Source organism: Ammospiza nelsoni, chromosome 8 (genome assembly GCF_027579445.1).
Source record: "Ammospiza nelsoni isolate bAmmNel1 chromosome 8, bAmmNel1.pri, whole genome shotgun sequence".
Lineage (NCBI taxonomy): Eukaryota > Metazoa > Chordata > Aves > Passeriformes > Passerellidae > Ammospiza > Ammospiza nelsoni.
Genome location: NC_080640.1, coordinates 38,922,639 through 38,949,268, shown reverse-complemented (window position 1 = coordinate 38,949,268; position 26,630 = coordinate 38,922,639). Strand labels below are relative to the sequence as shown.

General features: G+C 46.8%; 1 protein-coding gene across 1 annotated transcript; it reads right to left on the bottom strand.

Annotated features, from left to right (window-relative positions):
- Window positions 1-134: 134 nt before the first annotated feature.
- On the bottom strand, window positions 135-23,500 carry PSAP (prosaposin). The gene is made up of 14 exons (XM_059477302.1): window positions 23,420-23,500; window positions 13,728-13,861; window positions 12,201-12,275; window positions 11,384-11,509; window positions 10,938-11,135; window positions 10,068-10,211; window positions 9,499-9,555; window positions 6,822-6,935; window positions 5,936-6,034; window positions 5,556-5,742; window positions 5,254-5,405; window positions 3,605-3,685; window positions 2,979-3,086; window positions 135-2,437 (listed from the first exon to the last, which is right to left on the bottom strand). The coding sequence occupies exons 1-14, from the start codon at window positions 23,472-23,474 to the stop codon at window positions 2,402-2,404; spliced, it is 1,566 nt and encodes a 521-aa protein (XP_059333285.1). The 5' UTR covers window positions 23,475-23,500; the 3' UTR covers window positions 135-2,401.
- Window positions 23,501-26,630: the final 3,130 nt, after the last annotated feature.

Sequence of the window (26,630 nt, the reverse complement as noted above, 5' to 3'; positions counted from 1 at the left end):
GATGGGACACGCAGCATAATGGGAACTGAATCCATTCAGCCCCAGATTCCTTGGGATGGGCCTTCTCCTGGCCCTGCAGCCAAGGGGAACCTCGACAAGAAACTCTGCCACGGAGAAAAATGAAACACGGCAACTTATCGGTTTACAGAAGTTTTTATTGTTCATTAAGGAAGCTTTTGTGCAAAAAAAAACCAAAAAAAGACCAAAAAAAAAAAGAAAAAAAAAATCAAGACAATGTTCTTTAGAAAGCAACTGCACAGTGTCCCCCCAGCATGACTCAAGCAGGTCGGGTGCCACAGTCCACAGGAAGGGAGAAAACTAAAGGGACTCCCAGCAGCAGCAGCACAGGACTTCCCCTGGCTCACCTTGCCCAGCATGAATCCTACTAAAAACCCAGGAAAATAAAACCTTCCCACGACCCTGCCAGGCTGCCAGTGCAGCCCCACCTCCCCCAGGAAAGACCCACACCATCCAGTTTAAAACACCAAATGCCACACTCCGTGCCCTGGTGTCACACAGCCTGTCCCTCCAGGGCAGCACTGCCCGAGGGACAGAGCCCATCTGCCATCTGCTCCATCTGGGATACACCACCAAACCACTGCACAAGCCTGCCAGGACAGAAAGCTGTAGGTATTTTATGTCTTTAGGGGAAATTTTCCTCTTTTTTCCTCTTCTATAAAGCCATGAGTGCTTCAGCATTCAGGAGACAGGGGAGAACAACCTCTGTTGCCATCTGCCAGCACTGCCCAGGCTTCTACTATGCACACAGATCAACTAAAGACCTGCAGTCCAGTGGTTTTCCAGTGACAAATACTCTACTTGCTGCTACAGCATTGTTACTGGAGCTCCTGCACGCCCCACACACCACAGGAACAGCAGGAGTTACCAGAATCTTTCTGAACAGGGCTGGAATTTTCAAAGCTCCACATCTGCCCAGCTGCTCTGTCCCAAAGGTCTGCTCAGAGCTACCTCAGTGCCCCTGCTTTGGGGATTTACCTGATCAGAAATGCACACCCAGTGCAAGGTCTGGCCCAAGCAGCACAAGCAGGATCCTCACCCCAAAGCCTGCCATGCTCCCCGGGTAGCAAGCCTGCCTTGAAGGCTTTTTTGGGGGATTTTAGGCCATTTCAGTGGAATTTCAGAGAGGTGTGAAAGGCAGGCTGTCAAGTGTGCCAGCAGAGCTTTAAATATCTCCTCTAGTGCTCCTAGCACCTGCCGTCTGTGCTTGCTGCATTTCCCAGCAGGAATGGGAGCTCTGGGTAACAACTCATACCTGCAGTTACTCAGCAGGGCGTCAGGGACAGTGGGTGGGCAGCAGTGGGAGGTGCCCCCAGGCCTCACAGCACCTCTCAAGCTTTAGATGACTGAAATATGCTGTGAGAGGAAAAGCAGAGCAGGGAACAAACAGGTTACAATAAAACCCGTTTTTCCACAAATTCCACCCTCGGTGCTGAGCTCCCTCTGACATACTCCCAGCTCCTGCTGGCTCGATCCTCCTCCATCTGCCAGTGCCAGCTCATGCTACCTCCTCAGCACCCAGCTGGCTGCCTGTGGGAAGCTCCAAGACCAAGCAGGATTGAGCAACCAGGATAAGGAGAAAGGGAGTCATGCCTCAGGTACACCAGCATGCTTCAGGAAACTGACATCCCACGGGACTGGGCTTGGCAGCAGAACACCCGTGCTGGGGCTGAGCAGCCCAAGGAAATCAGAAGGATGTGATCAAAGGCTGCGGGAGGGTTTTCCTTAGCTAGAACAACGCCACCAGCCACAAGCGTGGTCACTCAAATGCAAAAGGCTCATCATTCAAATGCATCTTTTTAATTATCAGTGACTTGGAAAGGTAGCAGGGCACACAAAGCCCACTCCTCTGCATCTGCAGAGCTTTGAAAATTCCAGCCAAAAGGATTCCCAGATTCAACATTATCCCTTAGAGTTCCCATACACAGAAAATAAACATTCCAGCCAGATGTTAAAAATGCAAAGCATGTAAAACCTTCCCAATGCTGCCTACAGAAAGACATTTGAAAGTTTAGCTGCTATCTTGCTCTTTTTTTAAAAATTAAAAGATAAGAGCCTTGTCTCATTTCACAATCTCTGTCATTCTTCCCAGCACATAAACACTTCAGCCTACCAATTAAAAAAAAAAAAATCTACAACACACTGACTATTTTTAGGAGCATAATGGGTTAAACTGTACAATCAGAAGTATCTTTGTTAAGTCAACAATGAAAATCTGATCCTTCAACAGCAGCACTGCTACAGAAGAGTTACAACAAAGGAACTTGAAGGTCAAATTGTTAATGAGGCAGAGAGGAGGGACAGGTGAGATACAGCTCTCTGCCAACCTCGGCCCACATTTCCTAAGAGCCATGGCAAACTTTCAGAACTGGAAATTCTTCTTTTAGTTCCACACATGACGTTTGCAGTGATCAACAGCCTAAAGGGGGAGAAATAGCTGATATTAGTGGAAAAAAGCCAGTTTGCAAACAAGCAGTTCAACACCTCATCCTGAGCCAAGATCTTGGGAGCAAACCTGTTTTTCTTAAAGTAAGTGATTTCAAAGAGGACTAGAATAAATAACATCCTGAGCCTCAGCAGCCAGGAAGGAGCTTTAGGAAAGAAGGCTGATGACCCTTAGCCATTAAGGCCTGGCACAAAAAGCAACACTGGAAGCCAATTTTTAGAGCCTGCTGAGAGATTGTGACATGGTCTGTTGGCTGCAGGAACACTGACTAAATATAAAGCTGACACTGTACCTTACTATAGATTCTGAAATACTGGCAGACAGGTGTGGGACACAAAAACGAGAGGAAAGTCAGCTTTGAGAAAGCTAAGAGCTATGAAACACCCTCTAATCAAACTAGTACCCTTTTGAACTGGAGTTCATCCACTTTGAAGTAGAGTAGAAGCCAAAACTGGCTCAGAAGGAGCTGTCAAGGCTCAGAAGGAAACTGGAGGCACAAGGCAGCTTTACTTACATTGCACTGAGCAGCAGTGTCCATGTTCTTACACCAGTAGCCGGGACCCCAGACACAGGCATCATTCCCCAGGAGAGGCTCTTTAGCTGACTCACACACTCCAAGTTTCTGGGAAAAGAGCACCAGCACAGTCAGCACCTTCCCAAGTGCACCAAGAGATGTCCAGTCCAGCCTTATGGCTGAGCTTGCACCTGAGGGAGTGTGGAAGCTGCACTGAGGCAGCTGCAGGAGCTCCCACTGAGCTCACACCTGCAGCTGAACCAGCAGCCAGGCAACCTGAGCCAGGGCAGGGTTCAGCTATGGAACTCCTTCGTATCAAGTTTGGAAAAACAGATCTTCTGGAGGGGGACCTTTCTCAGGAAATGTCACTTTGAGGGCACATCCCAGCCTGTCACTGAACCCCAGCAGTGGGTAACTCCTGGCAGTCTGTCCTGCTGCCTTTCTGCTGCTGGGCTGGCAGTCACACAGCTGGCCATTCAGGCAGCCCCAGCCCCTGCACAAGGGGCCTGCTCCAAGCATTCAGTGTGCTGATTTTGATCCCAGCAGAGTTTCAGCTTGCTGGGCACTGAAAGGCACCCAGGACTGTATCAGAGCCTGCCCTCAATAAAACCAAACCCAATACTCACAGTGCAAACAAAAGTGGGATCCATCACCTCTGCCAAGAGTTGCACAACCACGGGTTCATACTGCTCCACAAACTGCACACACTGTAACAAAGCACAGGGTGAGAGATTCTCCTGTGGAGCCCCTGAAAGCAGAGGAATGTGTGGGCTGCAGCAGGCAGGCCTGTGTGCCACCCCAACACCACACTCCACAAGGGTAAAGCAGAGGCCTGAGCTCTGCACAGGAGTCAGGCACTAATCACACAACTACAGCATTGTTTCTGCCAGCTCATACCTGCCTGCAGACACACTATGAGGAGATAAAGGGTCTCACAAGGAAAAGAACCAAACAGGACAGGCTCTGGGAAAAGAACCAAGCAGAGGAAGCTTTGACTGCAAAGCTTCATCTCTGATCGTGGAGATCACGCCTGTCTCAAGAGGGAAGCACACAGAACCAGCTGGAGACAAACTCCCTGAGCAGGACAGCAGCAAGGACTCCCAGGCACTGGGACTCGAGTTATTCCCTCAGACAAGGCTGCAGCAGGAGCACAGGCTGCCAGAACAGCCTCTCTCCCTCTAGTGGAGAGCTGGCTCCAGAGCTGGGGAAGATGCTGCTGCTCTCAGCAGAGACAAACAGCACCAATTAATAAACCAACCACAGCTATTAAACAGCCTCACAGCAGGAAGAGCTGTTCCACAGCTGCTTTAAGCCTCTACTCTATCCCCAGTAAACTCACAAGCAGTTGCCACTTGCTGACACTCAGCAGCCACCTAATAAGATTTTCAGGTAAATCTTGATATCAGTGGTGTAACACGTGTCCCACTGGAATTACACCAGCCTACCTTCAATTACTTCATTAATCCCCTGAGCAGGATCAGTGTTGAGAAAAAAAAATAAAACCTTCAAGTGTTCCCAGCCACTGTTCTCAGAGGATTTCCAGGCAAACCTTTCCTGACTGCAAATTAGTGCAACAATCCAGGCAGTCAATTCAGAGCCTTAAAGCAGACATCTATTCAAGGGCCTGCCAGCTCCAAGGATGGGAACTGAGCAAAGCTAATCCCCTGCACCCCAAACTCCTCCCAGCCTTCAGCAGAGAATGCTGTTACAAAAACCAGCAAGAGAAGCGCTCTCTAGTTTTCCCAAACACTCTGCAAGATGTCCCTGCCTATGGCAAGGGGGTGGAATTAGACAGATTTAAGGTCCTTTCCAATCCAAGGCATCCCAGGACTCTGTGTTTCATCCTTCTGTTCATCTCCATCTGCCCTGCCCTGACTGGAAGGCAGGCTGCCACACAGCAAGGTCATTCAACTGCCCCAGATCAAGCCTTTCCTCCCTTTTTTTGTTTGCTCTACTGGACAGGAGAAGCTGCTGTGCTTTGATGTTAATTAGTACAGGGAAAAACCTGAGAAGGTTCAGGTTGCTGGACACAAGCCAGTCCCAGCTGCACCTGTGGACAGTTTGTCTCCAGCCAGAGACAAGGCATTTGGCCAAACACAGAGACCTCTGTGAGGAGTACCTGGACATTTATAGCAGAAGCAGAGACACTTGAGAGACGGACCTAAAATTAGCATATAGACAAAATGTCAGATGAAACACTCAGAAAATGAGGTTGAGCTTAACTGTCAGTGTTAGGACCAATGTAAACACCAAGACCATGGCACAAACACCTTACCTGCTCACTGACAGACTCTGGCAGGAAGTGACAGACTTTTTCCAGCAAAGCTTCAATTTCAGCTGTCGTGGCATTCTTCTCTAGCTCTTTGTCTGCATAAGCCACCACCATCTTGCAGATATCACAGAAGCCACCTGCAGGTTTCACCACAACTGAGAAGGGAAATAAAAAACCAAAGCAAACATCAGTGCTTGGGTAAAGAGAAAGAGAAGGAAAGAGGCAGTATCAGCAGTGTCCTCAAAAGAGATCTCATCATAGGTGAAGCAGCTCATTTTGAACACCACAGACCCCTCCTCACCCACCTGGCTGCTGGGGGAGCTTGCTGGCTGCACAGCATTTCAGCATGGCACACACAGCTTCAGGATTTGTTGCCTCCAAAAGCATGTCAATCACAGCCTGGCCATAGACCTCGATGAAGTCCTTGCACTGGTCCTTGACACTGCCCGGGAACAGGCGGCACACCACCTCCATCTCGTGCACAATCTCCTCCTGAAGCACAGGCCAGGGGGACAAAATGAGGGACAGAGGTCTGACTCAGTTTATAAGCACACCTCTTGTGTCCCACCCAGGATAGAAATGTTGCTGTAGTGAAAACAGGCAATAGAACTGATTTTCCTTCCCCTTTCAGTGCAGCCCTGCCCCAGCCAAAGCTGGAAGGGTACAATGCCCACCCCTCACACACCTCTGTCTTGTTGCTCTCCAAGAGGCCAGTCACTTCTTTCACCATCGTCTCACAGATTTCACACAAGGAAAAAGTCTTCTCCTTCTCTTGAACTATGGCCTTCTGAGTACACAGAAGAAGAAATACACACACAATAAATCAGCACTGCACCACATTTGACAGGGACAACTCCTAACAGCATTTACCTAGCTGCTCACTTTGGGCTGTATTCAAAAGGTCACACAGAACCCAAAACCAGCCTCAAAGGACTCAGTAAAAAGCCTGTCTGAATGAACAGGCATTTTTTATGACTAATTTTAAGACTACAACCCCAGGCTGTACAAAGAGTTGAACTCAGCAGACACAAAGCAATAAACAATCCCACAGAGACAGAAGTCAAGGGAAATATATAGTGGTTTTTAAAATACATTAATGGAGGACAACACTTCCTAGAATTGAGAGCACCCTCCTGTTTGCAAAAATACCCTTTGGAGAAGCCAAGGTGCTTCTTCAAACTCAGAGCTTCAGCATTCTGACTCTGATCCCTCACCTGCACATGCAGAGTGCTGCCCCATTTTTAAAAGGGATCACAGCATTACTCCAAACAAAGAGCAAAACTCAAACTGAAAATTTACATTTAATGTGTCATTCAGAACTGCTGGAACAAGAGTTCTCCTTTCAATCCTAAAGCATTACCTTGTTGCTCTGGTTCAGTGCAGGCTCTGCTGTTCAAACAAATCAATCAGCTTTCCTACTTCACAAATCAGCATCAGAAACAAGAAAAGGCCAGGAATTTATATGCAGGGAAACTTAGACTATTCTGTGCATGAAAGCTCATCTTTTTCACCTGGTTTGTTACACTAAAGCAAAAAGGAAAGGAAAGCACAGTACGAAAAGCCCATCTTACCTCCACAATTTCCATTTTCACCTCATGAACCACCTGAGCTGGCACCAGAGGCTGAAGGGGAACAGACTTCACAGAAGGACAGAACCCAACCATGGCACAAATGTCCTTGGGTTGCTGGAAAGAGATGTGGAAGCAATTTTTAAAGACTAGAAGTCTCTGCCCTTTCTACAGAGCCTGTGAGCAGGCACAGAGAGCAAAATTTTGATAGGCTCCAACACAAAGTTTCATGACTACTTCTACTTCAAGTATTGCCAAAGCATTTGGTAAGGTTATAGGCAGGACAGCTACTGGATGGAATTTAGCAGTTCCTGTTAAAGAGGAAGAGGTTAAAAACCCCATTAAAAAAAAAAAAAACCATGAGCCCACACTTTGCAAGCCCTTCAAAAGGAGTTGACTTAAGAGCTACCAACACCAGAACAAGCCACCAGCAGCATCACATCAGAGCTGCATCCACAAAGCTGCTCCCCAGCTTCAAGTAATCACAGGAAAGGCCAATTATCCTGACTTCAGAGTTCACCCAGAAGCTGAGAGAAATGCCTAGAAGAACCTCTTTCCTCATCCACAAGCTACCTTCTTTAAAGCTGCCAGAAACATCATGTTCTGCAAACAGAAACAATTTCTCTCATTACTCAACACAGCCTACAAGAAACAAAAGTTGAGCTTGTTAAAACCCAAGGCTAACCATTTGTACTGCAACAGTTGAACTTGCAGTGTTCTCACAGTAAGAGAAAACAGCAAACGGGAACCAAGTCTGTAAAAAGGTTTCCTTTCTCAAAGAAATACACTCTTCATGCATTTCTTTTTTGGAACATACATTACTAAATGCGCAAAGAAATGCCAGACATGAGGCAAACTGTTCTGAGAGGACACCCAAAGTGAGATAGGCTGTACAGAGTGAGACACAGAACTTGCATCTTCTCACCTAAAGCTAGAAAAAGACACCCTTGGTCCTCCAGCTAATTAGAAGATCACATCTCCCCCTGCTCCAAGCTTCCTACAGCAGAGGCTTATCCCAGAGTTAATATTAACACATCATGCCACAATCTCATGCACAGGCAGAAGCAGCACCTCAGAGACACCGTGCTGCTTCAGACCACTCCAGGCAGCACCTTTAAGTCAAGCCCTTTGGTTCATGCACTGTAAGAAGCAGTTCCAGGTATTAATGTTACAGCAACACCCACATACACACAGGTTCCCTCACAGAAGGGTGACAGACACAAGGTCCCACAGGACAGCTTCAATTAAAAGCCCAAATTGCTCTAGGAAGCTTTCAGTTTATATACTTCAAACATCTATACCATTGTCCTAGATTTAAAGGTAAACCAAGGAAAGAGCTGGGGACAGCTTTGCTCAAGCCCTTTGGAGCCCAGAGTGTAAACCAGCAGCTGCCAGGAGCCACTGGCATGCTTGTTCCACATCTATCCTTCTTCTGTAGGAGGGAGGATATTTTCTGTTTACTGACCAAAGCATAATCAAGTTGAGATCTTGGTAGCACAAAGTGGTATCTGGAGCTGAAGTAGGACTGATGCACTGGAGGAAGCCTTTAGTCTCTGTTTTAATCACATAAATATCCCTTGTATCTGTCAGCACTGAGCACAGTCACACCAAGTGTACAGCTAAGAGAGCCAGAAGTGAACTACAAGGCCTTTAAGAGCAAAGGGTGAACTACAAGCAGGCTATCACCACAGGCAAGCTGCTCACCTACCTGATCCTTCTGTTGGCAGGGGAGATTGGAGACAGAGGAAGAAAGGAGAAATTGAAGATAACAGTTAAGAGAAAAAAAACACATCAAGCACTTGGAACTGCATATATTCTTTGCACAAAGACAATGGAATATGACACAGTCCCCACCCCAAAGATCCTCAGCTCCAGCAACTCACATTTAATTGCACAGTGCTAACCAGCATTATTCATCTGCAGTTATGAAGGCATCCTGGGCAAGCCTACCTCCAGAGAGTCTGGCCAACACTCAGATGCACACAAGGCGTGCTCATATTCCAATTTCAGCCATTAACAACACACTGCATTGCAATGCTGAGAATGAGAAACTAAGTGCTGTTGGAGCAAACATTGACTTCTCCATCAAATGTTTAAGAATAGGATGAGCTTCTAAGAGCCTGTGGCAACTGGAAACAAGAAAAGGCCACTATGTTGCCCAATTCAGATTCAAGTCAGCCAGGTGTTCACCTGTAGCTTGTTCTGTCACCTGTGGCATCCACAGGCTGCACTCAGGGAAGGCTTAGCCATGTTTTTTGAAGTCCCTCAGCTCTCTGGACAAAGAGGTTATTAATTAATGAAACTAATTTTGCAATACTGTGACAAAGCCAACTCTTATGTCCTTAACACAGTATTTGGGGGAGGGGGAAAATTGTGTAAGCACAGGACTGAGATTAAAGAATATAAAGGAACATGTGTAATGTATCTTCATATTTCAAAGGATTAGAGTGCCTTTTGCACTGCAAAAGTGATTATAAAATGGAAGGAAATGTGCTAAAGCATCCTGAAACTGAAATTGCTATCGAAAAAACACAAAGTTCAAAGCATTAACACCAAGACTTAGAGAGCAAGGGCCCTCCCCAAAGTTTTACTGCAGTGCACATTTCCTTTTTCCAAGGAAGTTAGCTACACAAGCCAGAAAAATGAACTGAGAGCAAATACTGCACTCTGCTGATCTTACCATGTGCATCATCATCTGGATGGCCAGGTCAGAATACTCAGAGATGTAGCTCTTGCACTGCAGAAAGTGGGAAGAGAAAGCCTCATGACTACCAAACCACTTGTGCTGCAGAGTCCATCTAGAATTTTCTAATACATCTCAAGGTATTAATTTACCTGCTCTACTGCATAACAACAGGTCTTTTAGAGCTTGGCCCAAATACAAGATGGTATTTCAGGTTACAAAACTGCTGCACAGGTAGCTGCTTAACCTTTTCTCTTCCTCTCAGGACAAAAAGGCCCAGCCCCTATTGATACAACCCCATTACCCACCCAGACCATGTTTGTGGAAAAGGCTAGAAGCAATCTGGAGTCCTTCTCCTGCTCCCCAGTCCCACATACCCCACCTAACTTTCCTGACCACAAAGTTTACAATTTCAGTGGTGGTATTGTTACACTGTGTTAACACATGCTACAGAATCTCCTCTGTAATACTAAATAGAGAATATGATCGGGGGATTAAGGCACTGAACAAACTGTTTTATGTTTGCTTACAGGACCAGAATTTTCCAATCAAAAGGGACAGTTTACCATATCTGACATGCCAGGTCCCAAACGGTCACACTCCTCCTTGGCATGAGCAACCAAGGATTTCACAAAAGAGGAGTTTGTCTTCACAGCCTCCTGAACATCAGTGACCAGCTGAATGCAATCCTGGCACACATCCCCACTGGCCTGGACAAAGAGAGAAAGGAAACTCAAGCTGACACAACTTCACATGACATGTTTCAGAAGCTCCTGTTACTACCAAGTTTCACAAACCATTCTGAGCTATGTACAAACCTGAATAAATACTCTGGAGAACACTTTGAAGCCTCAGCTAGTAGGGAGACAGACAAGCCACTGCTGTGTGTGCGGCAGCCACTAGATGGAGATTAGGTACCTACTTGGCTCCAAAGCCAAGATAATAGTTAAGATACCCAATCTTCAAATCTTTTGGTTTTGTTACAGACCACAGAGGGGAAGTTTCTAAATCTGGCATAGATCTTACCTGCTCCACCCACAGCAGCTTGCTCTCAGCCCACTCACTGCTCAACTCCCACACCCTGGCTTGCTGTCAACACTCAGCCCGTGCACCAAGTTCATTGCCACATCTATTTCCCTTTGTCACCTATTTGTTCTTTTCCAATCCAGTCTGTCGCCCGTACATTCAGAGACAAATGCATCCCCTGAGGGGCACAGCTAGCAGGTTGCTCACCATATGGGAAGAGCTGTTCTTCCTGTGAACCTTTGAACCCAAGCTTTCTCTCAGAAGAAATTTTGTTTCCAGCAAAATCTGCTTGGTTATCACAGTCCTGGATGGCAACAGCACAGCACAAGACTTGCCTCTGCAGACTGCAGAACTTAATCCAAGACTATACAAATGGTCCACGCTAGAACAGCCCTTAGTCCTAGGCTTACCTTAGGCTTCTGCTTGGGCTTCTCCTCCTGAGGGTAGAGGAGAAGAGGCACGTTAGCCATGAACGGGGATGCCAGCTCAGAGAAATCCAGCTCTGGGATCTTGTTGGTCTGCAGCTGCTTCTGGAGCTTCATCGATGCAAGGTGCTTCTGCAGGGAGTGGCACAGAGCAAGGGCACTGCACACGACCTCAGGTTTGTCCTGGGGGAGACAAGATACACACACAAAGCTCCAAACTGATGTCACTTTTAAAGTTCAGAGTAGAGAGCCATTCAGCTGAAACATGGTAAGACAGGGAAAATGTTTCATAGCAAGGAAGGAGTCTTCAAACTAACAGTGCCAGTGATCCACAAAGGATTCATACGCACAATCCGAGGCAGAAGAGAAATTCTGGCATCAAGGGGAGCACAACTTTTAAGACCAACAGCTGAAAATTGTTTTCTACTTACAAGCTCCTCCTTGAGCATATCCATGATAACTGGTAGGTAGGAATCCACAATTTCTTTGCACTCGGAGACGAGGCCTGGGTCAGGAAGAAACTCGCAGGTCTTTTCCAGGTAGGAGCGGATCTCATCCTATCAAAGATGAGGTGAGCAGAGACGGATTATATCTCTCTCTCAAATGCTCCTTCCATTCCCAGAATGCACAATACAAAGCCTGAAACAAGCTCCTCAGACCCAGGTAGGTCCAGGTGGCAACAAGCAGAACTAGAATGAGTTCTACACTACAGAGACATTTTCCCCAGTTCTGGAGCTTCGATGGGACCCTGCCACAGCACAAACATGTCACACTGCTCGTGTGGCCTGCACAGCCCAGCCCTGCCAGAACAGAACATTCACCATTAAGAGGAGAAAGTGAACTTCTGGGCTGATGGGACAGTGACTTGTTTATACAAAGTACCCACAGGCTGACAAAAGAAAAAGGGAAGCAGTGCCCACAAACCAAAAAAAGGGCAGCTGTTGTAACCACCCACTGCTGGAGACTGCAGTACCCCACCTTTTAATATTGGTGCCCCGCTGGTACAAGAACAGCTTTATTAAGTATCTACAGTCAATCAGGGATGTGTTAAGGCATGGGAGGCTCTAGAATTTGCTAATTTGTAAACCAGCAGAGGCTGTTTAAAAGCCCTTCCACATGCACTCTAGTCCCTTTCAACATCTGCTGCTTATGTTAGGAAAACACCACAGATTATTCTTCCACCCCCTCACCACGAGACCTTGAAACCAAACAGTGTTTTGGGATGAGGAGAAAAGGAGCTTTGCTTACCTCAGTGCCATTATCCTTTATGATTTTGCCAGCAACTGTCACAAGCTCCTTACACAAGTCACAGGGAATACTGCTCTGGAGAGAGAAGCAGAGTTACTTGGAGAAAGAATTGAGTGCCTCTAAGAGCAGAGTGTGAACAACAGCACAAACGGCAAACATTGCATCTGGAATTAAGGAAGAAAGGTGAGGCCAGGGTGGGGAGAGGTATTTTTAAACAGAGTGAGGCTATTTCAGGCATGTCCAGCTACAGTTTCGTCAGTAAACCAATGCTGGATGAAAGCTGGCATGCTAGCACTTGTTCATTTCACCTCCTCCCAGTCCCTTGAAATACAAAGTTGATTGCCCCAAGACACCACCTCCTTTTACCTTTTCCCTCAGAGTTCACACTTGCTAGAAATCTCAGAACATTTCAGGCTGCTTCAACCATTGTAGCTGTACTCTGACATTCCTCCCTTCCCCTGCTTTTCCTGAAACTGAAGTATCTCTGCACAGATATAGCCAATGTGGACTGGATGTATCTGTAAGTAAAACATCTTTTTCTCCCTTAGAAAACTGTGAAACAATACCCAAACTACAGCTGCATCTAGTAAAGTAATGAGAAAATGATGTGTGTATGCCCTGCATGATAGGTGGCAATGTAAGAACTTCGCAGACAGTGATCTGCAGATGGACATTCCACTCAACTGGAAGATGAAGGGGCCACATTAATCAAATCCATTATCTATTGGAAAAATGTACTCAGTTCAAATAACTCTCCCATCTCCATACAGGTCATGTAGCTGCTGCCTCAGTAACAATCTAGTAGAGTGTGCTGCAGTGAATGAAATGTCATTTTAGGGACACCTTGGAGACAGCAGGCCCATGCATTACAAGATACAGGCTTGAACTGCTCCTGAGAACCTTGCACTCCCCAGCACCACTGCCCTGAGTGCCTTGCCTGGGAAGCCTGCTGCATACTCCAAAGCTGCATTTCAGCCATCTGCAAGCTCAGGCTGCTGCTTTCCATCGTGCCTGGTTGGTATTTCCAGGCCTTTCTTTAAACTTGCAAAAGTTAGAGAATATGTATGGGGCATCAAAAGGTGTTACTAAATGTAACATTTGCACTATTATTTTCTGTCATGCCTTCCATAATTTAGCATATGGTGCATCTTTCTGGGAATTTTAACCTTTGAGAAAGACCAAAACAAACACACAGCCTTTTCATAATAATTGCTCAAGTTCAGAAAAGACTCCTCTGAATGAGGAGTCAGTAATAATGCAGAGGGACAAGTGAAATCCACTAGCTCCATTCCATACATTGCTGGGTGGTTGTGCAACAGGTCACGGGAGAAGTCAGCAGACAAGTTGTGCAAGGCAGAGCAGTGAAAAGCAACCTCCATCCAGCACCCAAATTAAGGCACAGCAAGCTCAGCAGAGCCTGATGCAGCACTTAACTCCCATCAGAGACTCGGGAAGTCTCCCTGAGCGTGTGGACAGCAGCCACCTGAGCCCAGGTGGGGCTGGGGGCTCCCAGAGGCCGGCACTTACCACGGCAGGCTTGCTCCAGACGTTCTGCTGGCAGTGTTTGAGTGCCCCGCACTGCGACGCCGTGCGAATGCTCTGGCACCACACCTCGGGCCCCTTGGCACACTCCTTCTGCCACAGCACAGGGCTGGCCACGGCTGCCGGAGAGAGCAAACTCAGTCAGCCTTCCCAGGTGCCTCAATAACCACCTCTTTATTCACTGCAATCCAGAAACTTCTGGCCTGTCCCAAAACCAGGTTACAGAATCAAAGAAAAAACAAAAAAAAACTGGAAAAGGTGTAAAGGTTGAACTTCCCGAGCCTCAGCACCTCAGGAGTCTGCTCCCCCATCATCCACCTTTGTAAAAAAATATTAAAATCCCAAAATACCAAACTTCACTTTGCTTAGCACACAAGAACTACCAGATGATTTGAAACACCAAAGCTGCTCATTACAGAAGTTTACCCTACATACAGCTATGTCACTGACATCTTTTATGAAAAATCCTTTCCTTAGGATTTTTCCTCCTCAGAAGTTTAGAGGCCTCAGGAACAAAATGTAAACAATGGTTATCTGCTGCTGTGGAATGCAACAGGTGCATCTGTGATTGGTGTCATGTGGTTGTTTCTAATTAATGGCCAATCACAGTCAGCTGGCTCAGACTCTCTGTCCGAGACACAAACCTCTGTTATCATTCTTTCTGATTCTATTCTTAGCCAGCCTTCTGATGAAATCCTTTCTTCTATTCTTTTAGTATAGTTTCAATATAATATATATCATAAAATAATAAATCAAGCCTTCTGAAACATGGAGTCAGATCCTCATCTCTTCCCTCATCCTCAGACCCCTGTGAACACGGTCACACAAAACCTCACTTTGCTTAGCACACAAGAGCCACCAGATTAATTAAATCAGAAAAGCTGCTCATTACCCTACAGACAGCTGATTGCCAAAGCTGCAAGCTCCCTGTTCTCCTGCCCTACTGGCACTTCAGCTCTGAGCCAGCCTGTGATTGCTGCCTGCCTTCCTCCTCCCACATGAAGCATCCTGTTCTCACACAGCCAGTGAGAGAGGGAGGACAGATTCCAGATTAGGAGCCACAACAATGCACACATTGCATGCAAGACTGAAGAGCAGGTACAGACCAAAACACTGACCATAAACAGAAAGCTTGAAGAATGTTCTTAAGGAATGTTCTAGCATACTTTTGAAACCCACTAAATCTATTTAGACTTCCTTTTTTCTCTCTTGGTTAGGTCTTCAACTGCATACAGAAAAATCTGTGGGGGTGAAAAATGTACCAGTCCTTTTTTGGACATTACCTCCCATCCCACGTGGGACTGCCATGCAAACTACAGAGCTTTCAAGTAAGATCCAGAATATCTTCTCAGGACAGTGTTGGTGAAGAAATGTAAAGTATCTGCACTGTGAGCAATCAGTAGGATGAGTGAATCAAATGCATGTTTTCACTGACTTTCCAAGCTTTCAATTTTTTTAATTGTGCTGTCTGGACCTGTTTGCACTTTACAACTTCTCCCAGTTTCTAAATCCATCCTATGTGTCAGTAAGTTTCCTCAGGAGACAATGCCCCACATTGCAGTAACCAATCAAGAGGCGACTCCTAAAATCCTACAGGAGGCAGCCTCCAAAGAAATCCACCACAGTCCAAGCCTACAAGGCACTGCTGCCAAACTTCACAGAAACGAAAAAAACACAAAATAAAACAAAACATAAACCCAACCTGCTCAAACCTATTAGCTGGACAGGTGTTGCCTCTACATCAATGCTGTTTGCACTTCACAAAACCCTGTAAAATTACTCTGTCAGCCACGAGGCAGGAGTTCAGGTGTTCCATTCCTATGAAGCTTGTGGCAATGTTACAGCAGATGAACAATCACTTTCCCATTTCTCATGCCTTGTTGTAGGCCATTAGAGGATCGATTTCAAGCTGAATCACCAGTGCATCTACAAGGTACACGGGCACCACTCACCAAACAGCCAGATAAACGCTGCTTTATAGGTGGCACTCTGCAGCCTGCTCAGCTGTTGATTTATAAAGCCTGTTTGCACTGGGCTTCAGAGGAATGACCCATTTATTTTAAGAAAAACGTGCTTTGCACGCCTGATTTTTGTCACACAAGAGCTTGAAGCGTGTCACCGTCTCTCCCAGTAAAAAGCTGCATTGCATATTATCCTTGAGCAGGGAGAGTGCAGCAGTAAGGCTTCAAAGCCTCCAATAATGTATGGTTAGCAAAATATTTACAGCCTATTCCAAACTCCAGCATTATTGATCCGCAAGCCCTAAGAATAGTTAATTTTCAAAGCCAGAGTGGCCAGCCAAAGAGCTGTCAGCTCTGGCAGGGTGACAATAAACAAGAATACACTTGGTTGAGGGAAAGTTATTCTTCCCTTTCAGATCCTGGCACTGAACAGTGGTGGGAAGGCTCTGGAAGGCAGAGTCAGGCTCTGAATGAAGTCAGTCAAGAGTTGGAGTTTAAACAGTGGAATCAAGGATTCCCAACTTTTAACCCATGCCTTTATCAAAAGACAATTACTCCTCCTCCATTGAAGCACACTGTAAACTACAAAACTGAGCTATACAACTCCCAGAACAGTCATTCCAAGCAGTCTCTCCAACTCCTGATTTAGGAGGGTGTTTTAAAGGCAAATGGAGGCATTCATGCTGTAACTTGCATTGCTTGATCAGGCTCTTAGTGAGCTTTCAGGGTTTGTTTGATTATTTTGAGATCCTGTCACTGTATGACTTTTCAGATCTGAACCAGCTTCAGCACAACGTCCTGCTCCTTCTTCCTCACAGCCTTAACAATAGATCACTATTAAGTGATTGACAAAAATACCATGTTTCAGAATTATTTTCAGCTATCAGCCTCGCTGGCTGTGTGTGTCAAGACAACTCTAAATTTTAATGTTTTCAGTACAGATCTTTCCAGTCAGGCAGTGAGTAAGCAGTTTTGTTTGTTAAGGCCGCACATGGCTGGCACATTTTAGAGCAGCTACAGAACAAAGATAACACACACTCATCATGGCTTCCTTTCTGACACCTCCCACAGTGGCTTCAAACATTGTTAAATTCTTACAAGTTTGTTTGGTACTCTGGGAAATTTGTTTGAAATATTGTATCTAATATGAAAGGATACACCTCCATTGCAACAGTATTCACCTTCCCTTTCTGAACATCCTGGGAAAAATAGAATCAAAGCTAAAAAACTCTGGATTTATTCAGATCCTGCAGGTTCAGAAAAGAATAACTGGAAAATCTCTACTGTTTTAGCTTGCTCTCCTATTACACTATAAAAAGAATCTTCCCTTGTATATTAACTTATATTACAACAAAAGTAAACAGGCCAGTGAAGTGTGTTAAGACCTTGTGCTGTCTCAGAATAAATAGTTTTAACTCTCCTCTCCAAACAGCCTTTGCTACAAAAAGAGCAACACCTTAACATGGTATTTCACATCCCCAGAGTAAACATATAAAGATAAACCCAAGGGAATTACCTGGATTGTTATCTTTGGCATCTCTCTATTTCCTATATTGTTCTTTACCTAAGGTCATCCATTTTCAATGGATTTCTCCTTTCTCTGTAGATCAGCTCTCAACAGTCACATATCATGCTCACCCTATTTCCTCAAGTTCTTAAGGAACAAGTTCACTGTTTTTAGAGCACCAAACAAGTTTATCTGTGAAGGCCAATGTGTTCCTTTACTCGTCCTCTTCACTGGTTTCTCCCTGCCTGAAGCACTTCAGATGTGGCTCCTTCAACAGAAGAAAAAAAGAGTCTTTGCTTTACCAAGTTTGCTGTAACACGCAGACACAAATTGGGGAAGTAGAGGGGATGGCTCCCTCAGAAAATATCACCTTTTCCACTTGGCTTACAGAGCCCTGTGTGTGAAAGCACAGCCCAGTTCTTCACCCAGGAAACAGGAAGCTAAAAGGAAGGAAGCTTGTAATGGCTGGATTACCATTCTGCAAGGAGAGCGACAGGAAAACTGCCAGGCAATTACCTGTCTTGGAAAACACCTTCCCTTCCTTCAGGCATTTGTGTCTCACTCTTCTTCCACAGAGAGCCAGTCTGGATTTTGTCCCCCAGATTCTCAGAAAAACACCTTAAGAAATCCCCTCCAAGGCTGCACTGAAGCTACAAATGACACTTAAAATTTAACACCTTATATAAGGAAAAGGGATTCTGAGGGGCCAGACCAGACTCCCTAAAGAGCCAAGGGATGAACCACCCAGAACACAAAGAAATTCAACCTGAACACTCCAGCCTCCTCCAAACCCAACTGCTAGAAAAACCCTTGGTTACAGACAAATTAACCTGTAATTTGGAAAAAAAAAAAAAAAAAGAAACCCAAGGAAAGTGCTGAGCTGCTGTTCAACTCAATGGATTGAAGTCAAATGTGAAGATCATTTAGTTTGCTGTCAACTCTCTTGCTTTTTGAGTGTCCAATAGGTACTAACCTATTCATCAGGAAGACTGTCATTCCCAGGCTGTCCTACTTGCAATGCTAAAAAACATTAAAAATTCATTATCTCCCAGAGACACCACAGAGCAAGCAAAGGCATCAGCCTGTGCCATCTTGCTCTGCCAGTTACTGACTTTTCCTCATGTCCTTTGACACTTGCAGAAACAAAGTGTGTTTAAGCTAAAAAGTCAAGAGGGATCAACTTCTCTTCACCAAAGTTCACAAAGTGCCAAGAAGTGAAGGAGGAGTGACCCCAACCTGAAGTTATCTGAAAGGCTCATTATTCCACAGCCTCTGTGGTCGGTTAATGAGAAAAACTTCAAAAGTTGTAACCACATCACACACCAGTGACTCCTGAAGGGCCTCTGGATTAGTGAGGCAGTAAAGTGACCATAACATTTGAGGGATTACAGGCAATTTGAAGAAAAAGTGGAAGAATGCTGTTACCAGCATTCTGGTTACAAATATCCTGTCCAATATCTACTGAGGGAAAACTAAACTTGAAACATTTCTAACTAGCACGATGGGCAATAAAAGAGCTTGGAGCTAACACCACAAGCAGGCTCTTCCTCAAAGCTGGGAACTCATTCTCATTTTGGCACACTGCCTCTGCCTCAGGTGTTCCTAGGTGTACTCTTCCCTAGAAGAGAAGCAGTGTGTGTGGGTACAAGCAATCACAATAAAATTAAAGAGAGCAGAGAACTGGATGAGCTGGGACAGTAAAAGCACCTCTACTGGCCCAGAAAATTGTCCCAGGTAACTGCAAAGGTTGCAAAAGAATAATTTCCAAGTTGGCCAGGTGCTGCTTGAGATTTTCCTGCAGCAGAATCAGAAGATTCTGGACATAAGTGGATGTTCCAGGGCACCTGCTAGTCATCAAGAGTAAGTGGCCTCATACACTATGCTAAGATAATTCCCAAAAAGTTATGAGCAGCATTTTTCCCTGCAGCAGATGCCTGTAAAAATACTCTAAAATGTTTGGGGCATACTTGTGGTCCATCTTCATTCTTTCTGGGTTTGTTCTGAGGGGTTTTTTTTTGGGGGGGGGGATGCAGGGCACAGATTTCATGGGAGTCTCTGCAGCAATCCTGTATTTATCATTCCTTTCCCACTAGACAAATACATCCACGGCACAAAGACTGGGAAAATCTGCTGTCAGGCATCTGAAACTAAACATTGCCTCATGACCAAACACAGAGAAGCACTGCCCTAAAATACACACACGCACTTCAATGTGGCCTTTTTAACTGCAACAGGAACTCCGATACTTTAGCAGCAGCAAACAAATTGCACTTAAAAGCTGCTCCATTAAAAGAAAGCAATCAGGAAAAACAAAGAAAGAAAAAACAAAGTCTCTTTTTATGTCAGAGTTCTAAGGCCCCAAGCTGCTTTGAAGAATGAGAAGAACAGGAGATACTGGAACAAACCCCACGGCAGGCAGCAGGAACAGATACAGAACCAAGATGTCCCTGCATTTTACAGCAGAAAAGCCTTCCCTGAAATAGCTCAGCTGCCATCAGGTGACACATCCAGTGCTGCTGACGAGCCCCATCTCGCCGGCTCCGCCCTCCATCCCCTCGGCGTTGGGGGCTGCCAGAGGTGCATGAGCAGGGCTGCAGAAAGGCTGCCCGCGGCTGGCCCGGCTCCTGAGACACAGCCAACAGCCCTTTCTATTTATACCGGCCCGGCAAGCAGGCGGGGGATGGATTGTGCAAGGGCAGGTTTGCACAGGGCACATGACTGCTGCGCTATCAGGGCGACGGCCTGACCGTGCCTCAGAGCCAGCTACTCCTCCAGGAAAACACTGACTTTATTTGTGTATTATCACAGCAGCATTTGGGTCAGGAAAACACCTCCAAGATCACCGAGCCCAAGCTGTGACCAATCACCACGCTGCCATCCAGACCAGAGCTGACATTTCCTGAACACCTCCGGGGCCGTGACTCCACTGCCTCCCGGGGCAGCCCTTTCTGAGAAGGAATTTCTCCTGATTCCCAACCTGGACTTGCCCTCCAGACCCTTCCCTGGGCAGCCCTTTCTGAGAAGGAATTTCTCCTGATTCCCAACCTGGACTTACCCTCCAGACCCCTCCCGGGGCAGCCCTTTCTGAGAAGGAATTTCTCCTGATTCCCAACCTGGACTTACCCTCCAGACCCTTCCCTGGGCAGCCCTTTCTGAGAAGGAATTTCTCCTGATTCCCAACCTGGACTTACCCTCCAGACCCTTCCCAGGGCAGCCCTTTCTGAGAAGGAATTTCTCCTGATTCCCAACCTGGACTTACCCTCCAGACCCCCCCCGGGGCAGCCCTTTCTGAGAAGGAATTTCTCCTGATTCCCAACCTGGACTTACCCTCCAGACCCTTCCCAGGGCAGCCCTTTCTGAGAAGGAATTTCTCCTGATTCCCAACCTGGACTTACCCTCCAGACCCTTCCCGGAGCAGCCCTTTCTGAGAAGGAATTTCTCCTGATTCCCAACCTGGACTTACCCTCCAGACCCTTCCCTGGGCAGCCCTTTCTGAGAAGGAATTTCTCCTGATTCCCTACCTGGACTTGCCCTCCAGACCCTTCCCTGGGCAGCCCTTTCTGAGAAGGAATTTCTCCTGATTCCCTACCTGGACTTACCCTCCAGAGCCTTCCCAGGGCAGCCCTTTCTGAGAAGGAATTTCTCCTGATTCCCAACCTGGACTTGCCCTCCAGACCCTTCCCTGGGCAGCCCTTTCTGAGAAGGAATTTCTCCTGATTCCCTACCTGGACTTACCCTCCAGAGCCTTCCCAGGGCAGCCCTTTCTGAGAAGGAATTTCTCCTGATTCCCAACCTGGACTTGCCCTCCAGACCCTTCCCGGGGCAGCCCTTTCTGAGAAGGAATTTCTCCTGATTCCCAACCTGGACTTACCCTCCAGAGCCTTCCCCGGGCAGCCCATTCTGAGAAGGAATTTCTCCTGATTCCCAACCTGGACTTACCCTCCAGAGCCTTCCTCAGCTCCATTCCCTTCTCTGGATGTGCCCCAGCACCTCAGTGTCCTTCCTGCAGTGGGCACAAGACACCTTCCCCTCTTCTCCTAATTTAATCTGCACCACTGGGCTGCTTTTTTTTGTTAGAAACCACATTCACAGCAGAACAAGCCTGCAAACTACAGGGCAGCCCAGTTACCTGCTTCATCCATATCCTCAAGAAAGTTTCAAGCCAGGCTAATTCAGCTCACAAATTTCCTGCCCCCCCCCCCATATAATCTGACCAGCGTTTCCTAGAGGAATTACACATTAACTTGGATCTGCCTTCCTTACAAGGTTTTAAGTCTGCTATTTTAGGGGAGGAGGGATGTGAAAAAAATCATATCCTCCAAGTTTTTACTTTCCACTCCCAGCCTAACTTTTAATTTAGCAAAAAGGGTAGGGGAGGAAATACTCAAAGAGAAACTGAGTCCTGCTTTAAGAGCACACCCTGCCTGGCCTCAAAGACAAGAAACAATCAGAGTGCACATCAGTAGTCCGGAGATGCCAGGACCTGTACACCCTGCTTTAATGCCTCCCTTCAAGGGAAGATGCACAGAAGCCCTGTAAGTAGGTCAACCAAAAACCCTCACGGCCCGTCGGGCAGCCAAGCGACTCCATTAGGATCTGACAAGGGTGGCTGGATGTTTGCACAGCTGATTAGCCAGCTGGGCAGACAGACCGGTGTTTGCAGCAAAAAATCTTCGGGGAAATCTGCACGGCAGGTGAGGCAATGAGTGCCCAGAGCCCTGGTGAGAAAAGACAGCTGTTTATTTGTGTAAAAACAGTGGCTTCTGAGGACAAACAGGCCTGACTGGTCTGCTGCTGCCCTCAGCTGCATGACATGCCTTTAGCAGGTAGGCCAAGCCAACCCTCATTGCTGAACTGGTTTCTCATTACAATTTCCCTGCACACACTAATGGGAAAGCTGGTGGGTACTTCAAGGTGAAGCCTTTTCACTTTCAGAGCCCAAGAAACTGCAATGGTTTCAGCCACCTGGAAGCGGTCCCAGAAGGAGTGGCAAGTGATGGCAGCTAATTCAGCGCAGAGCAGACTCAGAGGACACTGTGAAAGCACATAAACACGCAGAGGGAAAGCTGAGAGTTGCTCTCTTGCTTCCTGCATGAAAATTCTGAGGTAACCCATTAAACTGTCCACATATCAGCATATTAAATATTATCAGTATATCTAGGGGAAAGTGTCCCTTGTCCTAGGCAGAGGGTTGGAACTAAATGACCTTTAAGGTCCCTCGCAAAGCAGGCCATCCTACGATTTTATAACATTACAACTACAATAAAGGACAAAACTCACGTACAATCATGGAAAATTTCACATGATTATTTACTGTACTGTGCCAGCTGGTTACTCCTACGGCCTTTAAACAGCCAGTTGGGCTTCTTTTTTTTTTTTTTTTTTTACTTTTGAAATGGTGCAGGTTAAGCTCGTGAGCAAATAAGTTTTAATATTAAATGGTCTAATTTAGAAGAAAATTCTGCAAGTAAATGTGGACATCACTGCATAAATCCTTACATTTTGGGCTTTCTAGCTATTGCATCCCACAGCCTAAAGGCGTATTATTGCTCCCCAGACTATGAATCACTTCTGTCAAGCTTCTGCAATGTTGTAACCTCGAATCCTACAGCTAAAGGGAGACCATAATCCATCCCCCACCACTTTCACCCTCAGCAACAACAGGTAAGGAGACGGCGAGCAGCAAAACCAGCGGAATTTTCCATGGGGAGCAGGAGATCCTAACGCAGAAACAGCACAGCCAAGGCAGCCTCCCGCCATCCGCAAGAGGATTAGCAGCCATCTATCCCCGAAGTGGCGGAGATAAACAGCGCTGCTGGCAGGGAAACAACAAAATCCCTCCCAATGTCGCCAGCAGCCTGGGCTCTGTGGGACGAGAGGGCACAACCAGCACGCTTCCATGGGGAAAGCATTTATTTCCCCACCAGCAGCGGGAACGGCCGGATCCTCACGGGGACTCCCCCCTCTCCCTGCCCTAGGGCTATTTTTGGGCGACTCTGCCCCCTCCAAAGACAGTTTTTCCATCACAGCCACCCCGAAGGCGCCCTAGAAACCCGCACTGCCCTCACGCTCCCTCATCGCTGCTCCCTTATAAACAGCCTCAGGGCCGGCCTTCGCCCCTCGTCCCGAGCACGCTGGGCGCCCTCCCCGAGCCCAGCGAGGCTCAGCTGGATGGGGAAGGGGCTCGGCAGGCGGAGGGCAGCGCTTACCCGCGGCCAGGAGCCCGAGGAGGCTGAGCAGCCCGAGGATCAGCGGCCGCGCCATCGCTTCCCCCGCCGTGCCCGTCTGCAATGCGGCGCCGCCGGCACCGCCCGCGCCCGCCCTTATATAGGGGCGGGGCGCGCACGCGCGCGCGCTGCCCCGCCCCCCGCGCACGCGCAGTGGCGGGACCGGGGGCTGTGAGGGGCCGGGGCCGCTGAGGGAACGGGAAATGGCGGCCGGGCGCTTGCGGTGGGAGGCCGGAGCTGCGGCTCCCCAAGCCCCTTGCTGCTCCCCAAGCCGCCTGCGGCCCCCGCCGGTGCTAACAGCGGTGTCTAGCCGGGAAGAAATAAAGCCTTCAAGGCGATTTTTGCCTCTGCTGCCCTGAGGCAGTGGGAGTCCCAAAGGCGGGAGTTCCCCCCGCAGACCAGCCAGGCTGGCAGCGCGTGATTGAGGCACGCACCAACATGGAGACACAGAGTTAAGGGGTTGGAATGCGCCTTTTCCGATCCAATACCATGCACTTCCCACTGTCTCCCACCTGGCTTTGAACAGCTCCATGATCGTGCATCCACAAACCTCCCTGTGCCAGCGTGTGCCAGTGCCTCAACCCCCTCCCAGTAATAAACGTTTCCTCCTGATATCCAGCCTAAATTATCTCTCCTTCAAATTGTACCACTGCTGGCGAAGAATCCCTCTCCTGCTTCCCTGTGGCCTCTGTGAAAAATTTTTGCAAATATTAAAATTAATATTATATGTGTTGTGTTAGAAAGTAATGCTGTATTAATTTCCTTAAGTAGTGTGTTATATATAGTTTTAGGTTATAACAAAATGTTAAAATAGAAACTATGCTATGTAGGATACTTTTTTTCTAAAGAAAGGACTCGCAGTGAGACAGCAGCCACAGGACACCCAAATCTTTCAGAGAAAGAAAATTTATTGCTCCATTATCAGGAGAAACAAACTTCTTCCTGCCTTGAAGGTGCTGTTAGGATTCAGAGGAAGAAGTTGGTGATGACCAGACAGAATCCTGTGTTGGAATGGAATTTATGCATCATGGATGAGGTGTATGAATATGCAACAGGCTGTTGCTTTTAAGGGCTAATCCTCTGTTAACGTGGGGCCTTTTTTGGGCCTATTTTGCCCAGAAAGAGGTACCTGGACGTCCATAACTCTTTGTTTCTATTGTCTCATATTGTCCTAATTCAAATTGTCCAAATTATTACTACTCTAATTACTGTTTTTATAACCACTTTATTGCTATTAAACTTTTAAAAAATTTTAAAAACAAGCGACTGGCATTTTCCACACCTCCTTCAGATAAGCGGGATGTGCTGTGAGGTCTCTGCAGAACCAAACGTCACAGTGGGTGTGTGCCACCCCAGTGCTTCCCCTCATGGGGTTCCCACCTGGCTCGGGACACAACGGCAATGCTGCTTTTTCCTTGTCACAGGGCAGCCAGGCGTCCCTGTGCTCCAAATGAGCAGCAATTAAATTAATTAAGAACAGCCTGCATTCACTTGCTGTCTCCCAGCCTCTTGCTCCTGCCTTGCCTCTTACACTTGTGAAAAAAGCCAATCACTTGTTTCTAAAAGTTTAATAGTAATAAAATGGTTAATAAAACAGTAATACAATTAGAGTAGTAATAATTTGGACCCTTAAAAGTAATAGCCTGTTGCATATTCATACACGATGCATAAATTCCATTCAAACACAGGATTCTGTCTGGTCAGTGTCAGCTTCTTCCTCTGAATCCTGACAGTGCCTTTGAGGTGGGAAGAAGTTCATTTCTCCTGATAATGGAGCAATAAATTCTCTTTCTCTGAAAGATTTGAGTGTGCTGTGGCTGCTATCTCACTGCAAGTCCTTTCTTTAGGGAAAAAAGCACCTTACATAGCACAGTTTCTATTTTAACATTTTGTTATAACCTAAAACTATATCTAACACACTACTTAAGAGAATTAATACAGCATTACTTTCTAACACAACACATACAAAATTCATTTTAATTTTTGTGAAAAGCCAATCAGAAAATATGCATTTTTCACACACTGATGCAGCTAACTGAAAAAAAACAAACTAACCCAGAGGAAAAAGAAAAAAACCAAGCATTGTTCAGCAAACTGAACCAGCTCAGCTTCCCACAAACTTCTCCCATCTAAGGAGCTTGGTCTGTGCCCAGCTCACCTGTGGGCACCTTCCAGGTGCCGCCCTTCATCTGAGGACACACATTTTTACCTTATTAGGGCCTTACCTACATGTTCATTTTTCAAGTCTCACTCTTGTGTATAATATTTAAGGTTTACTTGCAGCACAGGGAAGAGGAGGAAGTGGATCTGTTCTGTTTCACTTTTTCCTGCTAACACACATTTCTCCTTTCCTTATAAGACCCTTTTAAAAGGCCGGCTAAGGAGCCCCAGTTCCCATGATTTTCTTCACAAACCACATCAGGGGAACTTGATGCTTGCACAGAGCCTTTGCCCCTCCACAGGAGTTTCTTTTGAAGCCTCCAGAGTCTCTGCTATCACACCATCAGGTTCTTGGGTAATTCCCAAACTGGAGCCAGGTGCACCCGGACTGAATCAGCGGGGCAGAAAGCCACCCCCAATTTTGGCCAGACTAAACAAGCAACCTTTACCCAGCTCTAAAGCCACCCTGCCCAGGCAGGGCTCAGTGTGCTGCCCTTATCTCAGGAGTGCACACAAAGTGTTGATGAGGCACCTCCACCTTCCAACCAGCTCCTAACCTGGGAAAGCACACACCAGAAAAAAGGAGCTTTGTGAAGGATATTTAACAGGAGGTTAAGTAAGACTGTCTGGAACACGAGAGCTGTTTCAGCAGGCAGGGTGTTTTTCTTCTGGGAGCTGAAGGACAGGCGGAAGGAAGGAAGGAGTAGCTCGGAGCCAGCAGGTTCTACCCCCAGTCTGTCAGCATTTCAGGCTAGCCCAGGTTTTCCTGGAGATTTGCCAATTCCCATTGATTTGGGACCCTTTTTTTTCCCCCCTCTCTCAATATCTGGCATTAACAAATTGTCTCCATGACACAGCTTTCCTGGTCTTGCCATACTGCCTGCTAGTTTCCTCATTTAAAAATGGAATCAATAAAGTGGCATCAAGAGTTCAAGCAGCAGCTGGCTACTGTGAATGTTTGGAGGAGAGGGAAACTCCAAAGGATATCTCAGCCTGTTGGGAGCAGATGTGACACTGGCACTGAGGGCACGAG